The sequence below is a fragment of the Neomonachus schauinslandi genome, chromosome 3 (assembly GCF_002201575.2).
Source record: "Neomonachus schauinslandi chromosome 3, ASM220157v2, whole genome shotgun sequence".
NCBI classification, from domain to species: Eukaryota; Metazoa; Chordata; class Mammalia; order Carnivora; family Phocidae; genus Neomonachus; species Neomonachus schauinslandi.
In genome coordinates, this window is record NC_058405.1 from 128,067,767 (window position 1) to 128,095,177 (window position 27,411).

The 27,411-nt window shown below is 37.3% G+C and overlaps 1 protein-coding gene across 1 annotated transcript in view; it reads right to left on the bottom strand.

The window, feature by feature from the left end:
• The window catches only part of TTC21B (tetratricopeptide repeat domain 21B), a 76,431-nt gene extending 61,757 nt beyond the window's left edge, over window positions 1-14,674 (bottom strand). The window contains exons 1-6 of the mRNA XM_021703143.2: window positions 14,542-14,674; window positions 10,921-11,050; window positions 10,719-10,829; window positions 7,466-7,632; window positions 4,800-4,922; window positions 1,706-1,863 (exon numbers count right to left, since the gene is read on the bottom strand). Of these exons, the coding sequence (XP_021558818.1) occupies window positions 1,706-1,863; window positions 4,800-4,922; window positions 7,466-7,632; window positions 10,719-10,829; window positions 10,921-11,050; window positions 14,542-14,562 (710 nt within the window). The 5' untranslated portion in view covers window positions 14,563-14,674. The remainder of the gene's footprint in view (window positions 1-1,705; window positions 1,864-4,799; window positions 4,923-7,465; window positions 7,633-10,718; window positions 10,830-10,920; window positions 11,051-14,541) is intronic.
• Between the last annotated feature and the right edge of the window lie 12,737 nt (window positions 14,675-27,411).

The window sequence follows — 27,411 nt, forward strand, 5'->3', positions numbered from 1 at the left end:
AATGTCCAAATTGTGGCCTCCAAATATCATTTCCCACTAAAAGGGATTAGACTGCATTCCACAATGGCTAATACCTGTTTGGGGCAGTAAATATACAAAATGACCCTAGTATATCTTGCTGTATACCAAATAGCAAGGAAACTATCAAAGACTACTAGGATCATATGAAAAGAACTTAAAAACTAACTTGAGGAGGCTACTAAGAGCCAAAGATGAGACAATTTGAGCAATTATAATAACCAAAATGGTTAGAAACATGTAAGTTTAATCTATGTCATATAAACAAATCCAAACTACTGATCAGTCACTACTGCAGGATGCCAGGGAATTTTTAAACTTTTTTTGGTTTTTGAAACCCAGAAATAAAAGACTCAAGCACTTATCCAATTTTTCTCATATGAACTATAGCACCAGATAACCACCAGTAGATTAGAAGGTTTTTGTTTTTTTTTTTAAATAGTATTCCAGCTAAGAAATGAAGAAAGAATGATATAACCATATTAATCCTACAGCACCCACATACTGAGCATAAATTTCTGAGCCACCTGGGTGGCTCAGTCAGTTAAGTGTCCAACTCTGGATTTTGGCTCAGGTCATGGTCTTGGGGCTGGGAGATCGAGCCCCGCACTGGGTGTGGAGGCTGCTTAGGATTCTCTCTCTCCCTCTGCCCCTCCCCCCACTACCTCTCTTAAAAAAAGAGAATTCTGCTAATAGCACAAAAAGACAAGCACAGATTATGTCCCTTTGATGAAAGAACACATCACCACTTACTAAATAATTGCAAAAAAAAAAAAAATGAACATGAATCTAACCAAGCCTCTATATCCAGTACCAATTTATAGGAAATTCATAGGATAGCAACAAGTTATGTGGTACATGGCATGTAGTCAATAAAATTCGTATGGAAAACCTACAGGATAAAAGACTAGTTTCTTTAACTTACACATCAAAAAAAAAAAAAAGGGGTGGGAGAAGTGGGAGGCAGGTGGAGGGAGAAAAAAGGAGAGAGAAAAGGAACCCTCCAATGACTTCACACTTCAGAAGAAAAATCCAAATCCTTAAGATGACCAAGACCTTTCATATCCTGGCTCCCTAAGACCTTTCACATCCTGGCTCCCCAGCTCCACCCTTCTGCTCTGACTTCACTGTCCAGTCATTTTATCCCCTCCTACTCCTTAAAAATATGACACAAACTTTTGCCTCAAGGTTTTTGCACTTGTTTTTCCTTCTTTCTGCAAAGTCTTCTTCCAGATATCTGCATGGCTTGCTCCCTTAGTTCAAACGCCATCTGCTCACTGAGGCCTTCTCTGGTCATCCCATCAAATGGAACCCTTCCACCCACTCCCTATTTCCTTCCCAGCTTTATCTTGTTCTCCATAGCAAACTCTCTAAAATACTACATAACCTCTTATTTGTTCTGCTTTTTATGTGGTTCCTCTCATTTGAATATAAGCTTCACAAGGGCAGGGTCATTTTCCATAAAAGAGTGTCTTAGAACAGCTATTCAGATATTTACATAAATCAATAAATTGAGTTTTTAAAAATCATGCAATGTTAAGTTCTTCAATTCTATATTGTTTGAAAACATTAAACTTAAAATATGAAAAAATCAAACTTAAAATATGATAAAAATATATAGTTGGTTTTTTTTCCTGGAAATTATAACCAGATCCAAAGGTACTTGTATTATATTTTTTTACTTAACCTCTGTGCTGTTTCAACAGTCTGGTCCCAATCCTGTAAGGCAAGTTGTAGTTTCATTTTCTTTACAAAAGCAGGAAGGAAACTTGGAAAGTTCACTATTATCTGGTTCACAGTCTCCAGAGCACCGGAGTAATTCTGGCGCATCTCAAGGCATTGCGCCTAATGGGAGAAAAAACGTGATATCAAAACTCTGATCATATTATACCAAGGTTCTCACAAAAGTTATCCTGGAAGAGGTACAATACTAGTGTTTAACACATTCTATATTTTTGTTTTCTGACTTTTCTGTAGGGAACAGTTATTTTTATAATGAGAAATACAAAATAAGTTTTTAACAAAACAAAAATTTTAAAACATTACAGAACAATAAAAATATTTTATGTAATTGACTTCGTTATAAAACCCTAATTTAAATAACTAGAACAGAAAAATTATCTTTTAGAATAAAATATTTCTAGGTTATTTGCAAAAAGCATCTAAAATGAAGAGATTTTGTATGTTTTTTTAAAAAAATTACTTTCAGGCTAAAGAAGATAAGACTTTAAAAAATAAGCAAAATAAAGTTCAAGCAACTCCTTCTAGCTCAACATTTTCAATTCTAGAAAGTATTTTAAGGAAATAACTGAATAAGACCACAAAAAAATATAGATTAATGGCAGATTTCTAATAGATATAATGGAAAAAATAAAAATAATCCAAAATGTCCATACAGGATTAAATTATAGCCTATCTATTTAATCAAATTTTAGGTGGTTATATGGATTTGTAGATCTATATTTACTGACATGAAGAGATGTCATTTATAATGCAATAGTTTAACTAGTTATCTTTAATGGTGATATTTATTCTTAATTCAGATATTACTGAATTGTGAATATTTTTTACAATGTCTATGTATTACTTTCATAGTCAGAAAAAATAAAGCTATAGAGTTACTGCTTTAAGAAAAGATATGAGGCATATTTATCACATATCAGATTTTTTTTTTTTTTAAGATTTTATTTATTTATTTGACAGAGACAGAGATAGCGAGAGCAGGAACATAAGCAGCGGGAGGGGGAGAGGGAGAAGCAGGCTTTCCCCTGAGGAGGGAGCCCGATGTGGGACTCGATCCCAGGACCCTGGGATCATGACCTGAGCCGAAGGCAGATGCTTAACGACTGAGCCACCCAGGCGCCCCACATATCAGATTTTTAAAAATTTGCTTCGAGATCTCCTTTAGGAATAAATTTAGTCCTGGAATATCTCAGTTCAAAATGAGCATCCAGTCTCAAAAGATGCAATATAATCCTAAAATTGGTTTGAGATTATATTTTCATGTATATTCCCATATAATTAAAGTCTGAGAACCATCCAAAGATGCCATTATGTCAAAATAAATTACTATTAAAATTTCTAAATAGCTGAGAAAGATTAATGCAGAGCATTTTTTCAAATTACATATATCTTTAGAATCTGTCTAAATAGCTGGTAATGTAAAAAAAGAAAATCATGTTAAAAGACCACATCTATTACTCCCTTAGACTATCATCTCCCATATGATGCCACATACATATTAAATGAAACTAAATTTGCTGTGTATTTGGTTCACATCATTCCAAGTTGGAATTAGGCTAATGCAAACATCCTCTATTGAATTAATTGAAAAATAAATACATAATTGGGATGAGTTGTAGCAGAAAAAGAATTTAAACCAATCTTAAGTATTGGATGAAAAAGGTAAGTCCCTCCTAAAATATATTAACACCTGAAATTGCCCCACCTTAAGAGATTATCAACTAGCTTTTCTTTAAGAAATAGGGAGGAGGAGAAACGATCAAAAAAAACTTTTTAAAAACTTGATAAATACTCAATTCCTCTAGCAGTGCCTTTAGGTAAAACTTGACTCCAATCAGCTGGAATGCTAGTGTATACCATAGGTGCATATCTGAACAAGCTCACTAGCCACAGAAATTGACAAGAGCGATGAGGGGATATTAACAACAGCCAAGACACTAATAATCCTCTCCTCTTCCTTTTTATCCCCCAATTACTGCTTATCTAACAAGGTGTTTTCCTAACATATACATTTTATTTCTTGTTGCCAAATCAAAAATATGAAAAATTTTAAGGCGTTCTAAAGGCATCAATGGAACTGAAGAAAGGCCCGAATTATACATTTCTACCTACCAATGATTTCTAATGACTCTGTCAATTAATTGCTCATCCCTCACAATATAAGTCAGGTCATACTGTTTCTCTTTTCATCGGCTGCCTATCTGGTTCAAATTAAAAGCCAAAGGCTTTATACAATCAGCCCTGCCTCTCCTCATTCCCCCTATGCCCACCTGCCCCCACACCCACCTTCTTTTCCTCTAGCCTCCACTTCTAACCTCCGCTTTGCTCATTCCACTTTCATGTCCTGGTCTCCCAGCAATATCCTGAACATGCCTTAAGGTATTTCAACTTATTATCCCCTCTATTTGTAATGCTCTCCTGCAGGAGCCCACAGAGCTTCAACTCTCACCTCCTATATATGTCTTTGCTCAAATGTCACTTTCTCTGACCACATCATTTAAACCTACAAATTCATAACCCAGCTCTACATCCCCCCCTTTACCTGATTTATTTATTTTTCCATTGCACTTATCACCTTCTAATACGCTACATAATTTACTTATTTTTTTATTATGTTATGTTAATCACCATACATTACATCATTAGTTTTTGAGGTTTACTTATTTATTTTATTGTCTGTCTCCAACAACAGAGTATAAGCTCCAAAAAGCAAGAAGTTTTATTTTGCTTCAGGGTATCCCTAGTATCTGGAGTGATGCCTTGCACATATTAGACTATAAATGTTTAGTGAGTAAATAACATAGGAACCACCAACAACAACAAAACCAATCAAGATTTAGGAATTTGGTAAGGAATACATCTCTCTAGTTTCTTGTTCACTGTCCTGTACAAATAAAATCCAAGTCCCTCCCATAACTGAGAGCTGATAAAAGTAACATGACAATTATTATCTTTTTTGGGCTACTCATTTTGTTGGGTTTCAAATATATTATGAATAAATTTTAAAACATGATTTATTTACCCTCACTCCAACTCACCTTACCCAGCAGAGCAAAAATATCATTTCCGTCTTGTAATCCCTCCTCAAAATATCTCAGTGCTTTTTTAGTATAAGGTTCTTTTCCTCTTGTGATATCAAGCCATGCTCTCAAAACCTGTCCCTGTAGAATGAAAAATTCTAATCATACTTTCATTTTATTGGAAATGAAAGAAATAAATGTTGATGAAAGAGGTAAACCTAACATCCTTTTTTGTGATTAGTAACAAAAAAATCACTCTGTCAAAAATGTTATGAATAATAAAAGAGTGTTCAGTAAAACTGTTTTCAAACCCTTTCCAGCCTAAGTCTTAGGAACTGTTAGGTATTTCAGCCCTTAAGGTTACAACATATTCAATATTAATATTAAACTTATCAAACATTCCATTAATCCTAAATAACCAATATTCTTACCTGGGACTTTGCTAGAAAATTACTTTAGTAATTTGTGCCACTGAAGCGAGCACTAGTAAATTATTAATAGTAATTGTTAAACATGTAATTCAATACACAAACAAGAATCCATTACCTCTTTTTTTGGGCAAACAGACCAAGTGAACTAAGATGGAAAAATAGAAGTGTCTTGCTTGATACATATTAAAAATTAAGATAATCTGGCAACTATCTTAATCCTTGTGACTCGTCCAGTGAGTTTCAAATGAAAGGACAAATGGCCTCAGAAATCAAAGACTGAAGAAGTCATGGATGTTTACTTTCAGAAATGCTAGTGAGTCAGCAGGTTATAAGGTTTATAGGATTAGAAAGAAGATGGATACATGTTACTGTACTTTTCAGTGTCCAAAAAAATTGTGAAATCTGTTCTTCTATCAAAAAATTTCTAGGTTAACTCATAAACTTATAAATCTTTAAGATTATATTTACCTCCCTGCATTTCACTTGAAAAGAAAGATATGAATACTAGAACAATGCTATTTCTCTCTTTTTTAAAGATTTTATTTACTTGAGAGGGCAAGCATGCGCATGTGTGCAGAAGCGGGGGTGGGGGCAAAGAGAGAGGGAGAGGGACAGCAGGCCCCTCACTGAGCAGGGAGCTGGATGCAGGGCTAGATCCCAGGACCCCAGGATCATGAACTGAGCCGAAGGTAGAGATTTAACCCACTGAGCCACCCAGGTGCCCCTAAAACAATGCTATTTCTATTCACTAGATCAATGTCTGTATTTGAATCATTTCAACTATTGTCTCTGTGTGGATGATGCCCAGCCTTTTTTCTAGTCCAATACCTCGTCTAAACTTTTCTTTTTCCAAAAGCTCATCTACTATCTCCATCACACTGTTCTACCAGAGATGGAAACACAGCATGTCTGGAACCAAATATACTACCCCCTCCAAGATTACCTTCTCATCCCAACATTCTCTGTTCATGTTAACCTGAACCATGGTCTCTGAACTGTCCAGGCTTAAGACCTCAGAGAGACATCCTTGATATCTGACACCTCAAAATCTTGCCCCTGCCACTTATAATCAGTGGACAGCTCCTGTGGGTACTTAATAATTCTCAAACTCATACCCATGGTACAATATTTTAGTCTAGGCTCACAAAACCTTCTGTCAGAAAGCATGTACTACCATTTTTGGGGCTGCACTCTAGTTTCTCCCCACACCAGTTCATCCTATAAACCATCATTAAATCAGTCTTGTGAATTTGCACTCTAATAATACCACTGCCACGATTAAAAACCTCAATAACGGGGAGGTCTGAGTGGCTCAGTTGGTTAAGCGTCTGCCTTCGGCTCAGGTCATAATCCCAGGGTCCTGGGATTGAGTCCCGCATCGGGCTCCCTGCTCAGTGAGGAGCCTGCTTCTCCCTCTGCCTGCCATTCCCCCTGCATGTGCTCACTCTCTCTCTCTCTCTCTCTGACAAATAAATAAAAATCTTTAAAAAAAAAAACAAAACACCTCAATGACCTCTCCATTGCCTATCAAATTAGATATAAAAATGTGTACACATCTCCTTGTTTTTCTTATTTCCATTTATTATTTCCCACCTTGGGAGTACTGCTTCCCTTTTCCATCATCTTTGCATTTGGAAACTGTATCCATCTTTCAGGTTTCAGCTCAAATGCTACTTCCTTCAAGAAATTCTTCCTCATTCTCCTAACACTTATAGATGCAATCTCTCCTTAAATTCTTAGAACAATGCCTAGCACAAAGTAAGTGAGCAATAACTTAATTACTATTTTATATTTTAATCACATGTCTCTCATACCACTTATAAATGTTCTCATAATATTAGCTGGGTATGTGCTCTATGACACTATTAGACTGATCCATCCATGTAAGTAAGGTTTATGTATTCCTGATCTTTGTATCATTAAGAGTGCAAATATCAGCGCCTTGTATCTAGAGTTCGAAAAGGAAAGTGAGAGGAAAGGACAGATAAGGAAGGAAGGGAGGAAAGGGACCAGGGAGGAATCTTTTAAAGAGTTAATAAATAGCATAAAAACAAACAACCTCAGACAACCACAATTTTACAAAATAAAGCTTTTACAATCTTTTACAATAGTTTTGTAATATTTACAATATTTACAAAATATTAAAATAAAGCTATTTATAAAATGAGAATAGAGTAGAATAATAAGGAATACTACTGAAAATATAAGCTTCTTTTACTAGTGTATCTATTTCAAAATAAGAAACCCAGTTACCTCTTTATTGCCATTTGACATTTTGATCATTCTGTCAATATACTCTCTAGCCTTGTCGTGACGGCCAATGTGCCATAGAAATAAGCCTGCATGGTACAAAGCTTTCGGCCCAGCTCCTTTACGTTGCTCCTTCACTCTGGCATCTGATTCCAGAATAGCTTCTCTATCTAGGAGGGGAAAAAAGGCATTAAATGAAAATCAAATTCTAGATCAAGTGTTCATAATGGGTCAATTAACAGAGCACAGAATATAGTTCTTCTCTCTATAGCACCACTGTCTAATAGAAATAAAATACAAGCCACATTTGTAATTTAAAATTTCCTAGTAGCCACATCAAAGTAGCAAAAAGAAACAAGTAAAATTGATTTCAATAATATATTTTATTTAACCTAATATATCCAAGTTATCATTCCAACACAAAATTGACATGAAAATTGAGATACTTTATTAAATTTTTAAAATCTATGTATCTTATACAAAGTATATCTAAATTATGATGCTAAATTTTCTTCAAAAATACTTGATTTGGGGCGCCTGGGTGGCTTAGTCTGTTAAGCATCTGCCTTCAGCTCAGGTTATGATCCCAGGGTCCTGGGATCGAGCCCTGTGTCAGGCACCCTGCTCAGCAGGGAGTCTGCTTCTCCCTCTGCCCCTCCCCCTCTCATGCTCTCTCTCTCTCTCTCTCTCTCTCTCTCTCTAATAAAAAGTTTAACAAAAAAATACTTGATTTGTACTTAGAGTCCATAAAATTTATAGCTAAAAATAGCAGATTCATATATTCACTATTCCAAACATAACTTTTCTAATAACTGAATCAAGTATCAGTTTTTAAACTTACATTTAATTAGAATTAAATGTGTATTTTAAATTTAGTCTCTCAAACTAGATACATTTCAAGTACTCAGCAGCCACGTGTGGTTAATGATCACTGTAATGTACACTATAGTTCTACAGTTTATGTCATTCTCAAGATCTAAAGGCTAAATATGCAAATTTTTTTAAATAATAAGACTTGAAAAAATTAGCAGTGATTCTAAAATTATTAGGGGCAAATCCAAAACTAGTACTCAAATTACCCAACTCCCTAATCCAATTCTAAAATATGTAAACATTCCTGGCTATTGTCATAGGCCAGTGAAAAGTAATATAATTACTATTATTTACATGGTTTAATACTGACTGCTTGGCAGCTCCCTTACAAAGACAGTCTACCTCTAATAACTCTAACCATTAAATCTATTAGGTACGTACTTAGGACACAAATGTCAATTGGATCCAAATCCTGAATTGAATCAGAATATGGATCAGCTATGCAATAAGTTATAAGAAATGTCAAAGTTGAAGGCTGTGATTCTAACCAACTACCTTTCTGGAAATACCAGAAAACGGTATTATCTCTTCCTTTTATCTCTAATGATACCAATGTAAACTTACATTATGGTCACGAAACAAAATTGTTTTTGGAAGGCTACAGATTGCCTGGCAAGAAGACCCTCCAACACTCCCACTTGAACACCTTCATAAGTTTTCATTAAATAGTCATGATACAGAAAGAGAACTCATCAGGGCAGGGGCAGGATTTGTACTTTCCTGCTAGATGTCCATCAAGTCCCATGTGGGGCATCTGTTAGCTGTGACACCATCTGCACAAAGCTGGCTCTTACCAGATATCAGCTCAAGTTCTTAAAGCACGACAGCCCTTTTATAATCAGGGCTTATGCCAGCATTTAGGAAGAATGAACGTGAACAATCAAGGGCCTTCCTAGGCAATACTGATGGACATCTGGGTCTCTCCTGAGCTTAAGCCCACTCAGAATCATCTACGGCAGAAAGTAGAGTCAGTACTCAGGTGTTTCTACACAGTATTTCTGCCTCCATCTTTTTACTGTCCTGGAAATCACATTTCCCAACAGAACCAACACCCCTTGAGAATAACCAATTAAATGAAACGTGATTCTAAGAGGAAAATATTTTGTACTAATTTGTTTTTTAGATTTACTGGCTATATCTCTCCATGCAAATTCTCTGCTCTACCTAATACACTCCTGCTGGATCAGAGACCCATACAAGAGCCTAATCCTGAACCACTTCAACATATTTCCCATCGATTTAGCCTGACAAATATGCTTTATATTCAAATCCTACTTGTCCTTCAAAGACCAGATTAAGGCCCCACAAAACCTCCACAGCCTTCTACGGATTAACAGTACATAATCATTTTCAGTTAATTATGGACTCATTTGTTTTCTCATAATTTTATTTAATAGTAACATTAGCATTTAACCTTTGTGGGTTTTACATTTTCTTTTCTTCACTAGACTATAAACTTGATGTCACAGACCACTTTTTACAATTCTTTTGTATTCTCTAACTATATTTGACATAGTCCCTTGCAGAAAGTAAGCATCTAGTCATTAGATTTGTTTACTTGTTACACATATTAATGTTTTAAATAACTTTTTGTTCATTTGTGCAAGTGTATGTGAGGTGAAGGAGGTATGTGATACTTTGCTAAGGAAAAAATTTTCTAATATTAAGAAAAAATTCTGTGACATCTGATTATTGTCTAATTATTTGAAACATGATCTATATTTACAATGCTATTAGCTGTTAGTGAATGTATATAAAAGAATACAATACTATTTCCTCTTTATTACCTATAATTATGATATTCTGCTTCCACCATTAAGATCCACCATATATTGATAGTTCACACAATTTTAATTGCTGGTTTATGCATAAAGTTCTCTCTATAATTTACTTATACTTTCCAGCCGACTACTGGATAAAAATTTACTGTATATCTTCCAAGAGCTAGCAAGCCCCCTGTGGGGATGTGTACAGGCCTTGAAGAAGCTTAAGATACAGTGGAAGAGATAAATTGCATATAGCTATAGATTTGCACATAACAAGCTATAAAGTTGGCTGCTGCAGAGCAATTTCCGCATATACCTCTTGCGCTGTCCTTTGCTTAATAACTGCCAATATACATTCAACTTGATATTAATTCCAATGATCCCTATATATAAATGACCCTTCTGTCGTAAGATATATGGAATATGAAAGGGATATAAGACACATATTTCTTGTGCTTGACATATTTGTAACCTTGTCAGGGAAGATAAGACAAATTGATAAAATAGTATTCACAGAAAATTATAGTATTATTAGACTAAGTGCAATGGTAATTGAGAAAAATCAAAATGAATTGAGTAGAAAAAATTGTCTTAAGCCTTATACTTAAATACTATACCTGGATTAGGACTCATTTTATGGGCATATATCAGTGCAATTAGAGAACAAAGCGATACATCTTGTTTATTTTTAATAGCCTCAAATTCGCGAAGAGCTTCTTGAGTTTTACCTGAAAATCAAAATTATAATGTGAAAAACTGTTCATACTACAAAACAAGAACTTAAAAACGTATGGAACATGTTTAATAATTAGCACGTACCTTCCATTAATGTACCATAGGCATGATAAAACCTGAACACTGGGTCATTGCCATACCTCTTAACTCCTTCACTGGCAGTAAGTAACACATGATGGAAATATTTCTCTTGACAATAGTAATTAATCAAAGTCTAAAAGGAAATAAGGACTAAATGTTAAAAGAAATTTTGCTGTTCTGAAATACCGTAAGAAACAGATATTTACCTAAAATCTTGAATAATCTAAAATTCAGATGTGATTTTTTTTTTTCTTCCAAGTTCCTGAAAATATTGTTAAAGACTAGCACTTAACACTAAGGAATGCAAAACACAATGAACACAAAATTTTTGAAAAAACTCAATGTTTCCTAATAATTTCAGTCTTCTTTTTCTAAATTGTTAACAATACTGAAGTTGGGCTACTTTCACCTCTCTCCTTTCCTTTGCCCATATTTTCTTAAAGGTTTTAGAAAATGGGAAAACAGACAAAAAAACAGGAATAATAAGAGGCTTCCATTGCCAGACCATAGGATTCTTTTTTAAAAAATCTTGCTTCTATTTTGTTGTTATAGCATTACAAAGTAATAACAAACTGAATTCAGCAATTCACTGTCAAATGTTGTCTTGTTCTCTGAGTTCTACAACAAATAACTGTCAGTAAGAACAAATGATCTAAACTGTTTCTTAATGGAAATTACTATCTTTAAGCCCTTTCTGAAATTGTTCTATTTAGATTTACATGGCAGAAAACTATTATCGGGAGATACTAAGTTCTGATTAATTGGGTCTATGCTTTACACCTTTTGCTCAGGATCATGTGTAAGGCTTGGTTGCTAACCTAATCAAAGAGGGAAGTCAGATTCACTATCGCTGAGATACACCTGATTCACCTCCATTAACCAATCTGGGCCATCCCATACTCACCTACTGACTCTGAAGCTGGTACAGCAGGGGCGAGAAATAAGGATGAAGCAGCAACTGACAGGATTGGAATATGAGTGTCTAAACTGCTCTTTTTTTTACAGTCTGTTGTTTCTAAAGGGCTACAGTCCACATGCTTCTCTAGAGCAGTTAGGCAAACATTCTCTGTAACTTCTACTCTGCTTCCCTCCTTGCGGTTACTGCTCTCTAGTTCCTGTGCCCCCCACAGCACACTTCAGTAAAGTGCAGTTTTGCTCCAGTGCCCTTCCCTAAGATCGCAGATGACCTCTTAGTTTGCCACAACTGAGGACTTCCGTTCGGCATTTAAGCACCTACAACTCTCCTGAAAGGTATCATAAAAAGGACATGGATTTAAAGGTGAAAAGAACTGTTTTTAAATTTCTGGTCCATCTTACAGCGCCTTAGTTTGCTCATTTGTAAAAAGGCTGTTAATTATTTACAGATCATTGTGAGGATTAATTATGACATTATACTGTAAAGCTCCTAAAAAAATAAGTTCCTCTGAACCCCATACGTTGATGAAGTGGAAAACGTAGTATCCAATCAAGACCTCTCATCTAAGCTCCAGATTCATCTTTCCATTTGCCCCTGCTACCCAAGCCCGAAATCAAGTCATGGCATCCTCCCTTCCAGTTTGCCCAGTCCCCCGATTCTAACCAGTCAGTAAGGCTCTTCTGTTTCTCTAGCCTACGGCCTACTCTCCATACCTTACCACTCCTTGGTTTGTTCAGTCCAACAAACATTTGCTGCCTACCAGTGCCAGGCACTGGGCTAGATGCTGTGAATGTGAAGATGAGTAAAATATGGTTCCTAACCCAGAAAAGCTTAAATTCTCCAACTGAGACTAGAATCTAAAGACTAACAAATACAATGCAGTAAATGCAAGCAAGAAAAGAGCTTAGAAAGTGCTTTAGGGATGTCGGGGAATGAGGCTGGGGTACGGGAGGATGGAAGAATAAAAGTAAGGGAAAGATTCTCTGGGAGGACTTCAGAACTGCCTCTTGACTCGTGAACTCCTCACTCTCCCTCCACACATACACATTCTCCCTATTTCCCTTTCGAGATCCTCGAGGAAGACAGAAGACTTAGCCAGGCACGGTAACCTCAAAAACAGACATAAGAAATCAGCAACGATACACAAGGATGGGGTGGGGATGGAGAGGACTGAAAGCCATTTTATTTTGTAGAGCAGAGACTGGCAAACTATGGCCTGCTGCATCTCTTTGTACGGGCAGCAAACTAAGAATGGTTTGTACATTTTCAAATGGTTGAGGGGGAAAAAGAAAAAAAAAGCAAAAGAAGAAAAAAATACTCATAATGTGAAAATTTTAAGAAATTCAAACTTTAGTGTCCATAAATAAAGTTTTATTGGAACAGGGCTGTGCTCATTTGTTTAAGTATGTCTATGGCTGCTTTCAAGCTACAGTGACAGATTAGATGACGGAGACACTCTGGCCTGAAAAACCCAAGAAAATGTACTATTTGACCCTTTATAGGAAAAGTTTGCCATTCCCTGTTTTAGAGTTTTAAGAAAACAGATAATAGAATGAGGAGGTTGGAGAGAAAGGTAGGGTCTAGCAGGGCCTCATATTAAGTCCTTGGATTTGCTCCTCTAGTCTCAGTGATGAGGAATCACATAACTGTATTTAGCATGAAAGTGTTTTTATTAAAGATTTCATTTGGGTGGTAGTGGAAAGGATAAATTAAAGTGATGAAAAAAATTAAGTAGATGGGGAAAGGTAGCTCAGGCAAAAAAAGCTGCCAGCGCTCCCTATCACTGCCAAATTGTCCTTCATCCACTTATCTCCACCTAACATTGTACTTCCGTGTCTCTCACCCTACTCAAATGTAAGCTCCAAGACTGGGAGAATTTTTCTTAGTTTTAATATTGCAGGGCTGATTATCTTCAGGGCCTAGAATAGTGCCAGCAATATAGCGTGCAGTCAATACATATTTATTTACGAACAAGTATTTATTGGGTTAATTTAAGGTTTTTGTCCAGCATTAGACTGTAAAATCTGTGAAGGCAAGGACTGTCTCCAGCTTCTAGTGGACATAGAGTGAGCCCTCCATCAACATGTGCTGAACGACTTAATCAGTGAACAAATGGAGACTATCACCCTACAAAAAAACTTGTAATTCTCAAGCCTCATGCCCCTGTTTTTAGATCATTTCTTAAGTGGTCCGTCATAAAATATTTGCTTAATAGATGATCAGTGACTGAGAGGACCATCACCCTCAAATACTCTTCCACTTTCAAGCCTCTGTCTTTGTTTTCATGTAATCTTTCCGTGCCCCTTTCTGTCCAACAGGTTTACTGACATGACTTTGCTTAATTAAGTCCTTAAAAATCGCACCGGGAGGCGCCGTTGGTGTTACTCGTTGACCAAGCTTTCTGAGCCGACGGGAAACAAAGTACAAGTACACACCACAAACCGGGTGGGACAAGCACCCGAACGGCGATTCCTTAGCAGCTTGGCGCGCGGGCTGCCCTGGACCTCAAGATTTCAAAGCAGGGCCCACGGAGGTGGCCCGAGTGATGCAGCTATAGGCCCACACGCCACGCTGGCGCACCTGGCGAACTGGGGCAGCAAAAGCACAGCAGGGTAATGACGCCCTCGCTAATTCTGCCCCTCCCCAGGCTCCCCGGCCCCCACGCTACCGGCAAAGGCAGCTCGCGTCCAGGCCCGCGGCCCGCTCACCTTCAGCCCCTGCGAATCCATGGCTCCCACGGGTTTGGGTCGCAGGCCTCCAGGTCAAGCGCCCGGTGGAGCCCAGCCGAGAAGCCCGGAGCTCAGCGGCCCCCCAGCCCAGGCCCAAGCCCCGCTCGCGCTCCAGGACGCGGCGGGAGGGGCGGGGCGGGCCCGCGCTGCCATTGGCTGCCGGTGGCAGGGGGCGGGCTCTCAACGCAGGGATTTGCGGGGAGGAGGTGTTGAGAGGGAGGAGGTGCTGCGAGGGAGGAGGTGCTGCGAGGGAGGAGGTGCTGCGAGGACCCGGAGGAAGGGCTGCGGGTGGGAAAGGGGGAGCGACCTGATGGTGCGGAAGGCGAAGGGGTTTCAGACGAGGGAACGGCCCAAGGAGGACAGCGGGTGGGCGGGCCCGAGGATTTGGAAGGAAGGAATTAAGGAACTAGGGCAGGAAGTAGGAAAAAGAGCAGTGTTTCCCATCTCTGGCTACAAAGAAAGACACCATTTTCTGCCCGTTTGTGTAGAGGCCAGTTTCCGCAATGCGGCAGTTTGGAGGCCTGACCGGCGCAGAGAAAAACCTTTAACTTTCACGTGTAGTAGTTGTATTACCGCCGCAAGGTGGCGCAGAAAAGTCACAGTTCTTAACAGAAGGGTGATAAGCTTCTTGAGCTCTTTACAGACATTGCTGCAATCCCGTGTTTGTTAGAATACGCTTTAAATTAGTCTTTTTTTCTCTCAGATAATGATAGAGGCATTTTTTCCAGGATTTTAAGTTGACAATAAAATTACTTCCTGTGCATGGGGCGCCTGGCTGGCTCAGACGTAGAGCATGTGACTCTTGGTCTCCCGGTCCCGAGTTCTAGACCCACGTTGGGTGTAGAACTTACTTAAAAAAAAAATTCATTCCTGTGCAAACTATTATGTTTGCACCCATTAGGCAACTCTATCAGCTGCTCATAGATTTCTTCAGGTCAGAGAATTAAATTGAATTATAATGAAGTAAGAGATTTCCTATTTCTGCTTCAAGATACTTTAAAAATAGTGGTAAAGATTTGAGGTTTAAGTGTTCTTTGTAGATTCCAAATTTCCATACCATTGTTAATTATCTTACTTTAGTTGATATATTTGGAAGTTGCCATAATCAAATTTTAAATTTGTTGAGCAGGAGGGGCACCTAGGTGGCTCCACTGGTTGAGCTTCTGACCCCAGGTTTGGGCTCAGGTCATGATCTCAGGGTGGTGAGATCCAGGCCAGTGCTTAGCTCTGTACTAGCTCCTGCTCTCTCTCTCTCTCTCTCTCAAATAAATAAATCAATCTTAAAAAAAATTGTTGAGGAGACAATGAACATTAGCTTTTTTCCATGCTAGTAGGTTAGGTAATGACAATCTAGAAGGAAAAAGTGGTTACTTTCCCATACTTCAAGCCTAGTAATATTTTTCGTTGGTTTCCTTTTAAAGACTGCTCCACCCAAAAAGGCACATACTGTTTTCATGAGGATTATCTTTTTTGTTTTCCATATTCATAGTCAAGCTAAACAGTTGTGGACAACTTGTAAGTGCTGGTCTGATTTTCAAAGCATGTGCTCTTTGTATGCAGCAGAAAATACCACAAGCCATGGTGCTCATTAAAGTTTATAATCTTGAACTCTTTGGTTTTGGTTCCAAGTGAAAAGTTCATCTGAAAGAAAATATCTAAGGCTGTGATTAAAGGAACAGGTGGTCAGCTACCTTTCTGAGAACTTTAAAGTTGTTTTTTTTTTTTTTTAAGATTTTATTTATTTATTTGACAGAGAGAGACACAGCGAGAGCAGGAACACAAGCAGGGGGAGTGGGAGAGGAAGAAGCAGGCTTCCCGCTGAGCAGGGAGCCCGATGCGGGGCTCGATCCCAGGACTCTGGGATCGTGACCTGAGTGGAAGGCAGACACTTAACGACTGAGCCAGCCAGCCCCAGAACTTTAAAGTCTAAACTTCGACTGTAAGACCATTGGAAGCCTGCATGCTTGGACCATATTAATTTAGCCCTTTACAGAATTTCCTTCATTGAATTTTGTTCTAAGGTTAAATTATTTAACACAAAACACCATGCCTAGCACTCCATGAGTGTCTGTTGGATTAAATCCACTTTGGGAATTTGCTTTGACACTCCTGGCAACTTGATGTTCTCCGCATAAGGTAAAAATTGTCTTTTGGATCTCAGGCCAGGAAAAACTGTCTTCCCTGAAAAACCACGGAATGTGTTCCTCAGCTCGGACATTTTTATTGGCTCACTTTTGCCTACCAACATTTGAGTATGGCATCTAAGACCCTTCACCTCATTGTCTTTTCCAACCTGCTTCACCCTTCTCAGAGCCTTTATTCCAGGCAAACGGGACAACCATTCTTTCTTCTGGGAATGCTTTCCCCTACTCTGAGCTCTTTCTTCATCTGAGAAAATCTACTCTTGATTCAGAGTTCATCTCAAATCTCATTCTGTAGGAAGGCTTTAGGATCACCGTAACTGGATGGATGTGAGAGATTGCATGGGATAGTAGCAAGAATATGGTCTCCCAGACCTAAGGTAGAGCTCTTGTCTGTTTACTTTTGTGACTTAGAAAGAAGTAATTTCCTGAGCCTTAATTTCCTTATTTACCAAAGAAACTAAACACTTAACATACATGGAAAGTTCCTGACATATACTAGGCATTCTACAACCAGTAATTTCCATTAAACATACGGTGCCCTGCAAGACCTACAGCACTTGTATATTCTTTGTATTATGGTCTTGGTGTGCTGTTTGCTAATTTAATCTTGTTTATTATATGGTGAGCACCTTAAGGCCATGCATGTAGTGTAGTGGGTAAGAGCTTAGTTCCTAGAGATAAATCATCTGGGATCATATCTTAATACTATTATTCACTAGTTGTTCATTTGGAAAAATTACTTAACCTCTCTGTGTTTCAGCTATAAACTGAGACTAATACTTCAGAGAGTTGTTAAGAAGATTAAATGAGTTAATATTTAATGGACCCAGCAGTATTAGGTACATGGTAAGCAATGAATAACTTTAACCTATAATTATTTGTACTCCCAACTTCTCCAAATATAGAATATAGTATTGATTCTGTAAGCATTTAGTAAATCTTATGAGGACTGTTGGGGCCCTTCAATTGTGTCTCTGTTTAGCTTTCTTTTCTCCCATTCTTAAACTAAGCTACTTTTATCTATATTATTTCATTATATATTCTAGAAGTTAAAGGAAAACATTTAGGAAAAAGAAGTGGTTCTGGTGAAAATAAAAGTAAAAGTAAGAAAAAATAAAACAGAGATATGGAATTTGGAATCTGGTAAGAACTTTAGAAACGATTGTCCAACTTCTTTATTTTACAAAGGAGTAGAATGAAGTCCAAAAATACAAAGTAACTCACCCAAGGTCTCACAGTTTTCTATTTCCAATCTAGCCTCCAAAGCAGTTATGAATAATGGACAAGATGAAGTGTTTTTCTTTTTTCTTAAGGCTATTACTCTAAAGTTGAAACAGGAGATAAAGAGTTTAAAAATGTATGAAATCCAAATAAACTAGCACACAGTTCAGTCTCAGAGGTGACATCATGGGAAAGTTAGAGATTAATGAAGTCAGGAATTAGAGTTATGGCTCTGACCCTTAATAACTCTGCAACTCCAGGCAAGTGGTTAATCTTTCTCTGCTTTAGTTGATATGTTTACAATTGGAGTAATTGGAAATAGGATCATAATATTTACTTTGTCAATGTATAGACTAAATGAGATTATAGTAAGGTCATTGAAAAATTGAAAAACTCTGTGTAAAAGTTCATATCACATTTACAGGAAAACTTCATAGCACAGTTACAAGAAAGCTCCTTAAGTCATGAGCTGTTTGACTATGGGGCAGCCACCTTACTTCTCTGAGTTTAGGATCCAACCTTTCATATACTGTCTAGTGCTCTTTTCTTTTCCAAATAACACAGTACAAAAGTACCATATTTTTGAATCATGTATGAAGCATGGTATCTGCTGACATAAAAAATATGATTGTCATAACTCATCCATTTATTTATTTTTATTTTTATATTTTTTATAATGTTATATTAGTCACCATACAGTACATCATTAGTTTTTGATGTAGTGTTCCATGATTCATTGTTTGCGTATAACACCCAGTGCTCCATGCAGTACGTCCCTTCTTTAATACCCATCACCAGGCTAACCCATCCCCCCACCCTCCTCCCCTCTAGAACCCTCAGTTTCTTTCTTGGAGTCCACAGTCTCTCATGATTCGTCTCCCCCTCCAATTTCATTCCCTCTTCATTTTCCCCTCCCTTCTCCTAATGTCCTCCATGCTATTCCTTATGTTCCACAAATAAGTGAAACCATGTGATAATTGACTTTCTCTGCTTGACCTATTTCACTTAGCATAATCTCCTCCAGTCCCATCCATGCTGATGCAAAAGTTGGGTATTCATCCTTTCTGATGCCTGAGTAATGTTCCATTGTATTTATGGACCACATCTTCTTTATCCATTCGTCTGTTGAAGGGCATCTCGGCTCTTTCCACAGTTTGGCTATTGCAGACATTGCTGCTATGAACATTGGGGTGCATATGGCCCTTCTTTTCACTACATCTGTGTTTTGGGGGTAAATACCCAGGAGTGCAATTACTGGGTCATAGGGTAGCTCTATTTTTAATTTTTTGAGGAACCTCCACACTGGAGAAAGGGGAACTCTCTTACACTGTTGGTGGGAATGCAATTTGGTACAGCCACTTTGGAAAACAGTGTGGAGGTTCCTCAAAAAACAACTCATCCATTTAAAATTCTACAATTTTACTCATTTAAGTTAGGGAGAAGACAGTAATGGTCAGGCACATGCCTTTCACATTTCTTTTGCTTAATAACACTATAGAGGAAGTTGAAGATGTGATCTAACTTCTAACAATATATTGTTTAATCATTTATTCATTTCATTCAGCCAAACATTTAATGAGTGCCTATGACTGAGAACAAAATTCTTGTTCCCACCCTCTTATACTTTAAAGTCTAGTAAAGGTAGACAGACATTGAATAGGTAGTCACAAAAGGAAATGAATAAATTACAATTAGTGACAGCTTTAATAGCTGTTTTAGGAAGGCAGTTAAACAAGAGACTAAATTGAGTGGTCTCTTCACAATTTAGGGATTAGTATATTAAGAATGAAGTGAAATTAACATCACTTGTTACAGTCCAGAGACTCCTTCTAGTCAATTCCTACAATTGACTTCAACCACTGATACTTTGTTTTTCTTCAAAATGACCCAGACAGCTCAGATATCTGGCTAAGAACTTCCTGATAACAGAAAAATTTGCTTCTTGCTCACCTATCAGATGTAGTGACTGTTTCCACTCAAATACCATGATGGAGACCTACCAGGAAAGTTATTTTTTCTTGGGTTTCTTGATTATATCTTGACATTTCATCTATGCAAAAGTAGGAGAGAGAAGATACAGAAAAATACTTTTCAGAAGAGTCTGGTATTTTGAAATAGAAATAATGAATTATTTAATTGTTTACAACCACAATATACAGAACATCTTCACGAGATGCCATTTGTCATTCTTTCTACTCCTTTCAAGAACTTTATATGGTTATAAAATAAGAATGAAGAATAGTGATAACTCCCCCCTCAGCCTAGAATTTACTCACTTAGGTTCAAGTTCACATCTGAAAAATCTTACCCAACATCAGATTCACACTGCCGTCTTCCTAGACACTCTATTATTTCTGGATATAAGATAACCAGAGGTCTGTTCTACTTTTTATCCGAAGGTTGAGAAAAATCAGGCCTTAGCTTTATAGGTGTCTCTTGATAACTTTGTTTATAGCAGAGTTTCCAACTAGTCACCAGCATTCCTTAGAGGCAATACATGCTAATGTAAAATGTTGAGTTTGCAAAAATAAGTGAGGGAACAGTGGCTTCATGCCCAGTACACTTGAGGTCATGAAGGATGCTATGCTCTAATGCAATTGTCTTTGAGTATGTTGGATATAATTTTTCTCAGCAACTTTCCTTTCTCTGCCTTTCCCATCAGTCTCTCTTCCCTGCATCCACTTCAGCATCTGTGTGACAGGCATTGTATGATCCCTCTGCTCCCCACTGAATTGCCTCTCCCAGCTTGTCATTCCAATGTTCTTATCCTAAATACCTCTTATTCTTCCAACTTTGACTTCTTTATCTACCAGAAATCAGGCCAGAAGCTCGTTAGAGTGTCACCTTACTCAGAGGCACATGGCATTCCCTCCACAGTGGAGGCACCTGAGTCCATCTCCCTTAGGAAGAGCACCTTTCTCATTCAGAGTGATGCCTGGAAGCAGAGCTTCCCTCTGACAGCTGAGGAGATTTTTTTTTTCCTCACCTCAAAGCATCCAGGTTTTCTCTTTTCGCATCCAACTCCTAGCTTCTCCTTCACGTGGCCCTCCTCATCGGCCCCTACCACTTATCTGAATTAGCTGAATTAAAACAGCTGGAGCTCACACCGCTGGATCCCTGCTCATAAATCCATTTATAACTAGCTTTAATTTGTGGCAGTGTATTTTTCCCCAGACCTTTACTTTGAGAATGTTCAAACATGTGAAAAGTTGAACAATAAAATGAACACTCCTATACTCATCCCCAGAGAACTTTTCTGAGATGCTCTTTTGTATTGCTCTCCAGATTTTCCATTCTCTTTGATTTATGTAGACAACTAGGTCATTAGTATTTTGTAGCAGGGTGGAAGCAAAAGTCTTCAGAAATGTGTTGCCCAATAAAGTAGCCACTAGCCACATGAGGCTGTTTACATAGTTAACATTGAACACTACATCAAAAACTAATGATGCACAATATGTTGGCTAACTGAACATAATTTAAAAAATAAAAATAAATAAAATGAATGATTATATAAAGAAAAAGAAAATAATGGATGCACTAAAATCTGTAAGTGAATTATAATACATATTTGAACAGTATATACAGAAAAGTGGAACCCATTAACAGGCTATTTCTTAGGGGATGGGGAGAGGGATTGAGAGAACAATTGCATTTTCTGCATTACACACATCTAAATGTTTGAAATGCATTTAAATCAAGTTTTTAAATGTCAGAGAAAAAAATAAAAAAAAATAAATTTACACAGTTAAAATAAAAATTAAATTCATCAGTTGCTCTAGACACGTTTCAGATACTCAAGAGCCCCATGTGTAGTGGACAGCACACAGAGAGGACAATTTTGTCATCTCAAGAAATTCAATTTTACAGCACTTTAGAAGACTTTGGGATCTTTTGTAAAGTAAAAATCTTTTTATAAAGGATCTGGGTTTCTTGGTGGGTAGTAGGGGCCAGAGAAGTGCCACTCAGGCAAGAGAAGGAGGAGCACTTTCCAGAAACAGAGACAGAGACAAAAGTCAATAGGGTCCTGTAATTTCAGGCATCCACCCCCTGATCTGTGGCAGTGCACCCAGAGGGAGATGAAACTTGAGATAAATGGTGGCATGGTGTACCCAGTAGAGCTGCTGTTTATAGGTGTCTCTTGATAACTTTGTTTATAGCAGAGTTTCCAACTAGTCACCAGCATTCCTTAGAGGCAATACATGCTAATGTAAAATGTTGAGTTTGCAAAAATAAGTGAGGGAACAGTGGCTTCATGCCCAGTACACTTGATTCTACAATACTGACCTGACTATAATATTGACCACTTTAGCTGGGACAAGGAGGATGTCATCAGAAGCTGTCTTGGACCGGAGGGTCAAGAAACTTCTCCATTTTCTGAACACCGTATGAGCCTCTTGGATTCTGGTTGAGTCCTGGGAGAGGAGGATGTTAATACCAAGTGGAATGCATTTCCTGGCAATCCAATGGACTGATGCTAAGCTTTGGATTTTATTAGATTTAAAAGAAGAAATAGAAATTTTCTGCACACGTGAATTTTGGGACTGAATTTCAAGCCCACTAAAAATAGTGAACATTTTCTTTGGTAATTATTTAAAATATATACATGTATTTACATAGTGTGTGGGTTTTTGGCCACTGGGGGACATTGTTGCCCCATGCACAAGACAAACAGTGGTTCTCGAACTTGAGCATGCATCAAAATTACCTGGAGGGCTTGTTCAAACACAGATTGTTAGGTTGCCACCTACAAAGGTTCTAGTTCAATTTGGGGGCGGGGGGACTCAAAAATATGAATTTCTAACACATTCTCACATGATGCTGATGCTGCTGGTCTGGGGACCATGCTTTGAAACCTACTGCTTTAGTAAAAATTGTAAAATATGACATTAAGACTACTTATCAATCAAACTTGCTTCATCATTACAATATTATAACGGACACAGAGAACAATTTAGATGCTGTAATAATAACTGGCCTTAGTCTAGCATAGGAATGTCGTGTGGTATTTCAATAGTTAGTAAGAGCACTTTAGGAAGTCATAGTTTCTATACAGTTGAAGTTCATAGTTCTGTATAGTGCAGTGGTTGGAATGAAGTTCAAGAACAAAAAACTTCATGGCTTCTGAAGCCTAAATTAGCTTAGGTCTAGACAAAACTTGATTTCCAAGTAATTGATTTAGAAGATGCCTCAAGATGCATACCTGAAAATTACAGACCCTAAAACATGATAATTTATTTCCAAATAGTAATTCAGACAATGTCAAAGACACTTGATTTGGCAGGATAATCCGGGGTGAGGTTCTGTTTTAGAGTTGTATTGGAGACTGGAACATAAGCTCTCTCATGAAATACAGCCTTCCAAAGCAGAAAGAAAATCATTTTTCATGTGTTCCTAATAACTGGTGGTCTTTCTATAATGTTGTATCTTTTTCTCCTCCAGTTATTATATCAAAATCAATGTGTAGATAGCAGTCATCCCTTCTCCTGAAAAATCCTTTGTATATTGTCTTAAAAGCCTAGAAAACTAATGTAAGGTTTACTTGATTTACCATGTTAATTATGGTAGTTTATTGTTTTATGCTACCAGAATTGGTTTTATTCTCAGAAAAATAATGTTTTGAAACTAGAATGGACCTTGAAAATTCATGTCTTTTCAAACCCTGCATTTTGTAAGTGAGATTCCAATGTTCAGGAAGGTTAAATGATGAGTTCAAAGCGTTACAGATTTTACTAGAAGAACAATATTTCTGGTCTTCTGGAAGAGTGATTGACAAACAGTAGCTTAGGAAGTTTGAAAGGTTAAGTAAATGTTTGGATCTAATGTTACATGTAGTAAAAAGTTATGAAAAAATGTAAACCAAGTTTTAGCAATATTTGTCTTTGGGCTTCTCATTTTCTGCTGTGTAAATTTTATAGGCTTGATTTTGTTACAATAATCATGTTTTACTATTGTAATGAAAGACTAAGATAATTTCTATTTCAGAAATAAATGTAGCAGTACTTTTCAATATTTTAAAAGAAAAACTATATTGCTGAATGAGATAGCTTATTTTAAGTATAATTGTTCATAGATAATTAATTTAAATTACATTCTTTATTTATCATTCATAGGCTATGTAGGAATTGAATAGCATCATCTGGGCTAATAGTGTTTGCCATAACTCCTCATTTTCATTCTCAAGTAGGCATTTTCTTTGAATAATAATGTGATGATATGTGGCTCCTATCATCTGAAATATGGCATTGTTAAGCATGCTGCTTTGTGTTGGGTTCACTGCAAAAAAAAATGTATTATTGGCTTTATGTTTTTGATCCTAAATTTTAAGATGTTGTGAGAAAAGTTTTCAGCTTGCAATATCTATCCAAGTTGGTAGGTTATTAATTTATACAACTTTTAAAAAAGTACAGTGCTGGCATTATTCTATACCATGTGAGATGACTGTGGCTCCTGGCCTTAGAGGTCTTTTGGTTGTAGAAGTGTTTGTCCTGGAAGAGATGTTGGGAGATGAAAAATTAAAGAGTATCCTTTGATGGCCCCTGCTTCAAGGAGAAGCACCTACACCTAACCCAAATGTCTAATATAAACATGGAAAATGTGAATATCTTTGACCTAGAAAACTCAATTTCAGAAATCTATCCAACAGAAATACTTACAGATTTCACAAAAATACCAGAACAAAGATATTCATTACAGCCTTGTTAGCTGCAAAGCGAAATTGGAAAAATCTAAATGTGCATCAAGAAGTGACCCATTAATTACATCTATAGAACGGAATGCTATGCACCACTTAAAAAGAATGAGGTAGATTTAAAAAATATTTTTTAAAGATTTACCTATTTGAGAGAGAGAGAGAGTGCATATGTGAGTTGGGGGAGGGGCAGAGGGAGAGGGAGAAAGAAAATCCCAAGCAGACTCCCCATTGAGCTCAGAGCCTGACATGGGGCTCCATCTCACTGCCCTGAGATCATGACTTAAGCCAAAATCAAGAGTTGGATGTTTAACCGACTAAGCCACCCAAGTGCCCCAAGAATGAGGTAGATTTATATGTGCCAATTGGAAATATACCCAAGATATATTAATTAAAAGGGCAAGTTGCAGAACGACGTGATATGTATACAACATGATATGTATACAATGGTATGCATGCAACAATGCCTGGAGCGTTACTCAAGAAACTGTTCAAAGAAGAGAGCGGGAAAATAAGATTTTATACCTTTCTGTGCTGGTTTAGTTCTTTTTCTGAAATAAAAGCCATGTTTTGTTTTTATAGCCCAATCAAAAACAAACAAACAAAACCACATCACACTTCAATAAAGTTTACAAAGACCAATAGGTACTGGTCCCTATCCCTATCATAACTTTTTAATTCTCATGTTTATCATAAGATGCCATTTGAGTAGGAAAAAAGGTTCCATAGCCCTAAAATATTAGAATGGTCATTGGAGTAGAAGTTAATCTTCCCTGTGTGATCTCTCTTGGTATTGGTAGTCTGTATCAATAAATGACCATTCATGGTTCAGATTGTCCTGCACCAAGATACCATGTCCCAATTGCCAAATTCTTTATCCGAGGGCACAGCTGTTTACCCCAGAGGAGAAAGGGGGATCTTTCTTAATTTTTACAAAGGTCTGTGTGAGCTAATTGTGTCCCTGATGTTCAAATTTATCATATGTGCTGAAGTTTAACTATTTTGTTCTGTTTATTCAGCCCAGATTGCTGGGAAGTCTTGCACCTCGAAGTATCATACTGAATCAAACTCTAACTCGGGGGTGATCCTTGTGCCAGCACATTCTGACCACTAAATTTTTTATTGGTTAAGTACTCTTACCAACTAATGATGAGTTCCTGAAGTCCTGGAAACTTACCAGGCTGCCTACCCCTAAGCAAGGGTTTCACAGACTTGCTAATCATAAGACTCTCCTGGGGAGCTTACCATAGCTTTCTCCTGCCTCATTCTAACAGCATAGCTCAGTAGATATTTTTTTCTAGAGATTTTGATATAATTTGAGCTGAGGCTTAAAACTGTATTTTAGCTATTGCCCTGGTAGGTTTTTAGAATTAGGTAAGTTTTAAAAAAAGAAAGAAAAGAAAGGAAAACTGCCCTAGGATTGTTGAAAGGGAAGAGAGGTTATGTGATAGGCCCAGAGACTTAGAGCCACCATATTGAAGTTATCCTAGGATTGATTTGGACACTTAAGGCAGAGTCCAGGGAGAATGCCATGGAAATACCTAGGTTTTGGTGTGGAAAAGAGAGAGTGTCTTAAAGTTGTAAGACATACCTGGATAGTATACTAAATTTCATGCAATTAACTGCATACTGAGTTTTATTTTAGCAAATCATACAACCTCTGCTGTATTTGAATGAAGTCCTTCCTCACTCTCCTTGTCTCTGAAGAAAATTATTTTCAGGTATTTTCACCGTTCTCCATAAATCCTATTATCCATTTCCTTACGTATTTATATGATCACAATCTTATAGTTACTATCTATAGTTTGCTCTAGCATTGCACCTATTTTAGGTTATCAGTCAGTATAACTCAACAGACTTTTCCCTAAGGTCAGGCAAATGGTTGCACTCTACAGTTGAGGTTGATCAAAGGCACAATCTGTTTGCCTTTAGAAATTTGTGTTTTCTATGACTGCAGGAAATACTGCTGAACAAGACATTTCTTCACCATCTTTGATGAAAGATGAGCATTAATAATGCAGGTAAGAATCAGGCCAAGTGATGTTGAAGAGAAAACAAGGTCCAGAAGCCCTAATTCCTTTTAGAGGAATAAATTTAAAATAGCAAGCTCAATAGTTCCACTCTAGCAAATAATGGGGTGAGTATTATACAATCCTTAAGTTCTAAAGAGTTAAAAATCAATTTATGAACTCTTATACCTTGGAAATATTTATGTATATACATATCTATACCTATATCTATTCTTTTTCTTTATAGGTAGTAGAGAGGTAGTGTACGTACTCTTATGGATGGATATAATCCTCATCCACTTAAATATTTATTATATATATCCAATATTACTAAAATATACTAACACTGATCTTCATTTGTAACTCTTGCGATGTCTTTTTATTACCTTATATATCTTGTGTATAATGATAGCCCTCTGATATTATAGTATATAAGTAAAGAGGAAAATATCTTAGAGGGGTAAATAATTCTTGAAAATAGAACTATTTTGAGCAATGCTAAAAATTAATTAATTTGTTCATTTGCTAAATACCTACTGAAAATGTTCTGTGGGTAAAGCGCTATAGAGGATAGAAGGCATTTAAAGCCCGTCTCTGCCTATCAGACATTATCTGCTGTGTGTGTTCCTGTGGCGGAAGCGGAGAGGGAGGGTGGTCAGAGGAAGCATCCACATTCCAAACCACTGCATCCTGGCAGTTTAAGTGCCATATGAATGACATATATGAGGTGATCTTATGTCCTGGTTTGCCTGGAAGAGTCTGTTTTTATGCCTGTTGCTTCTGCATA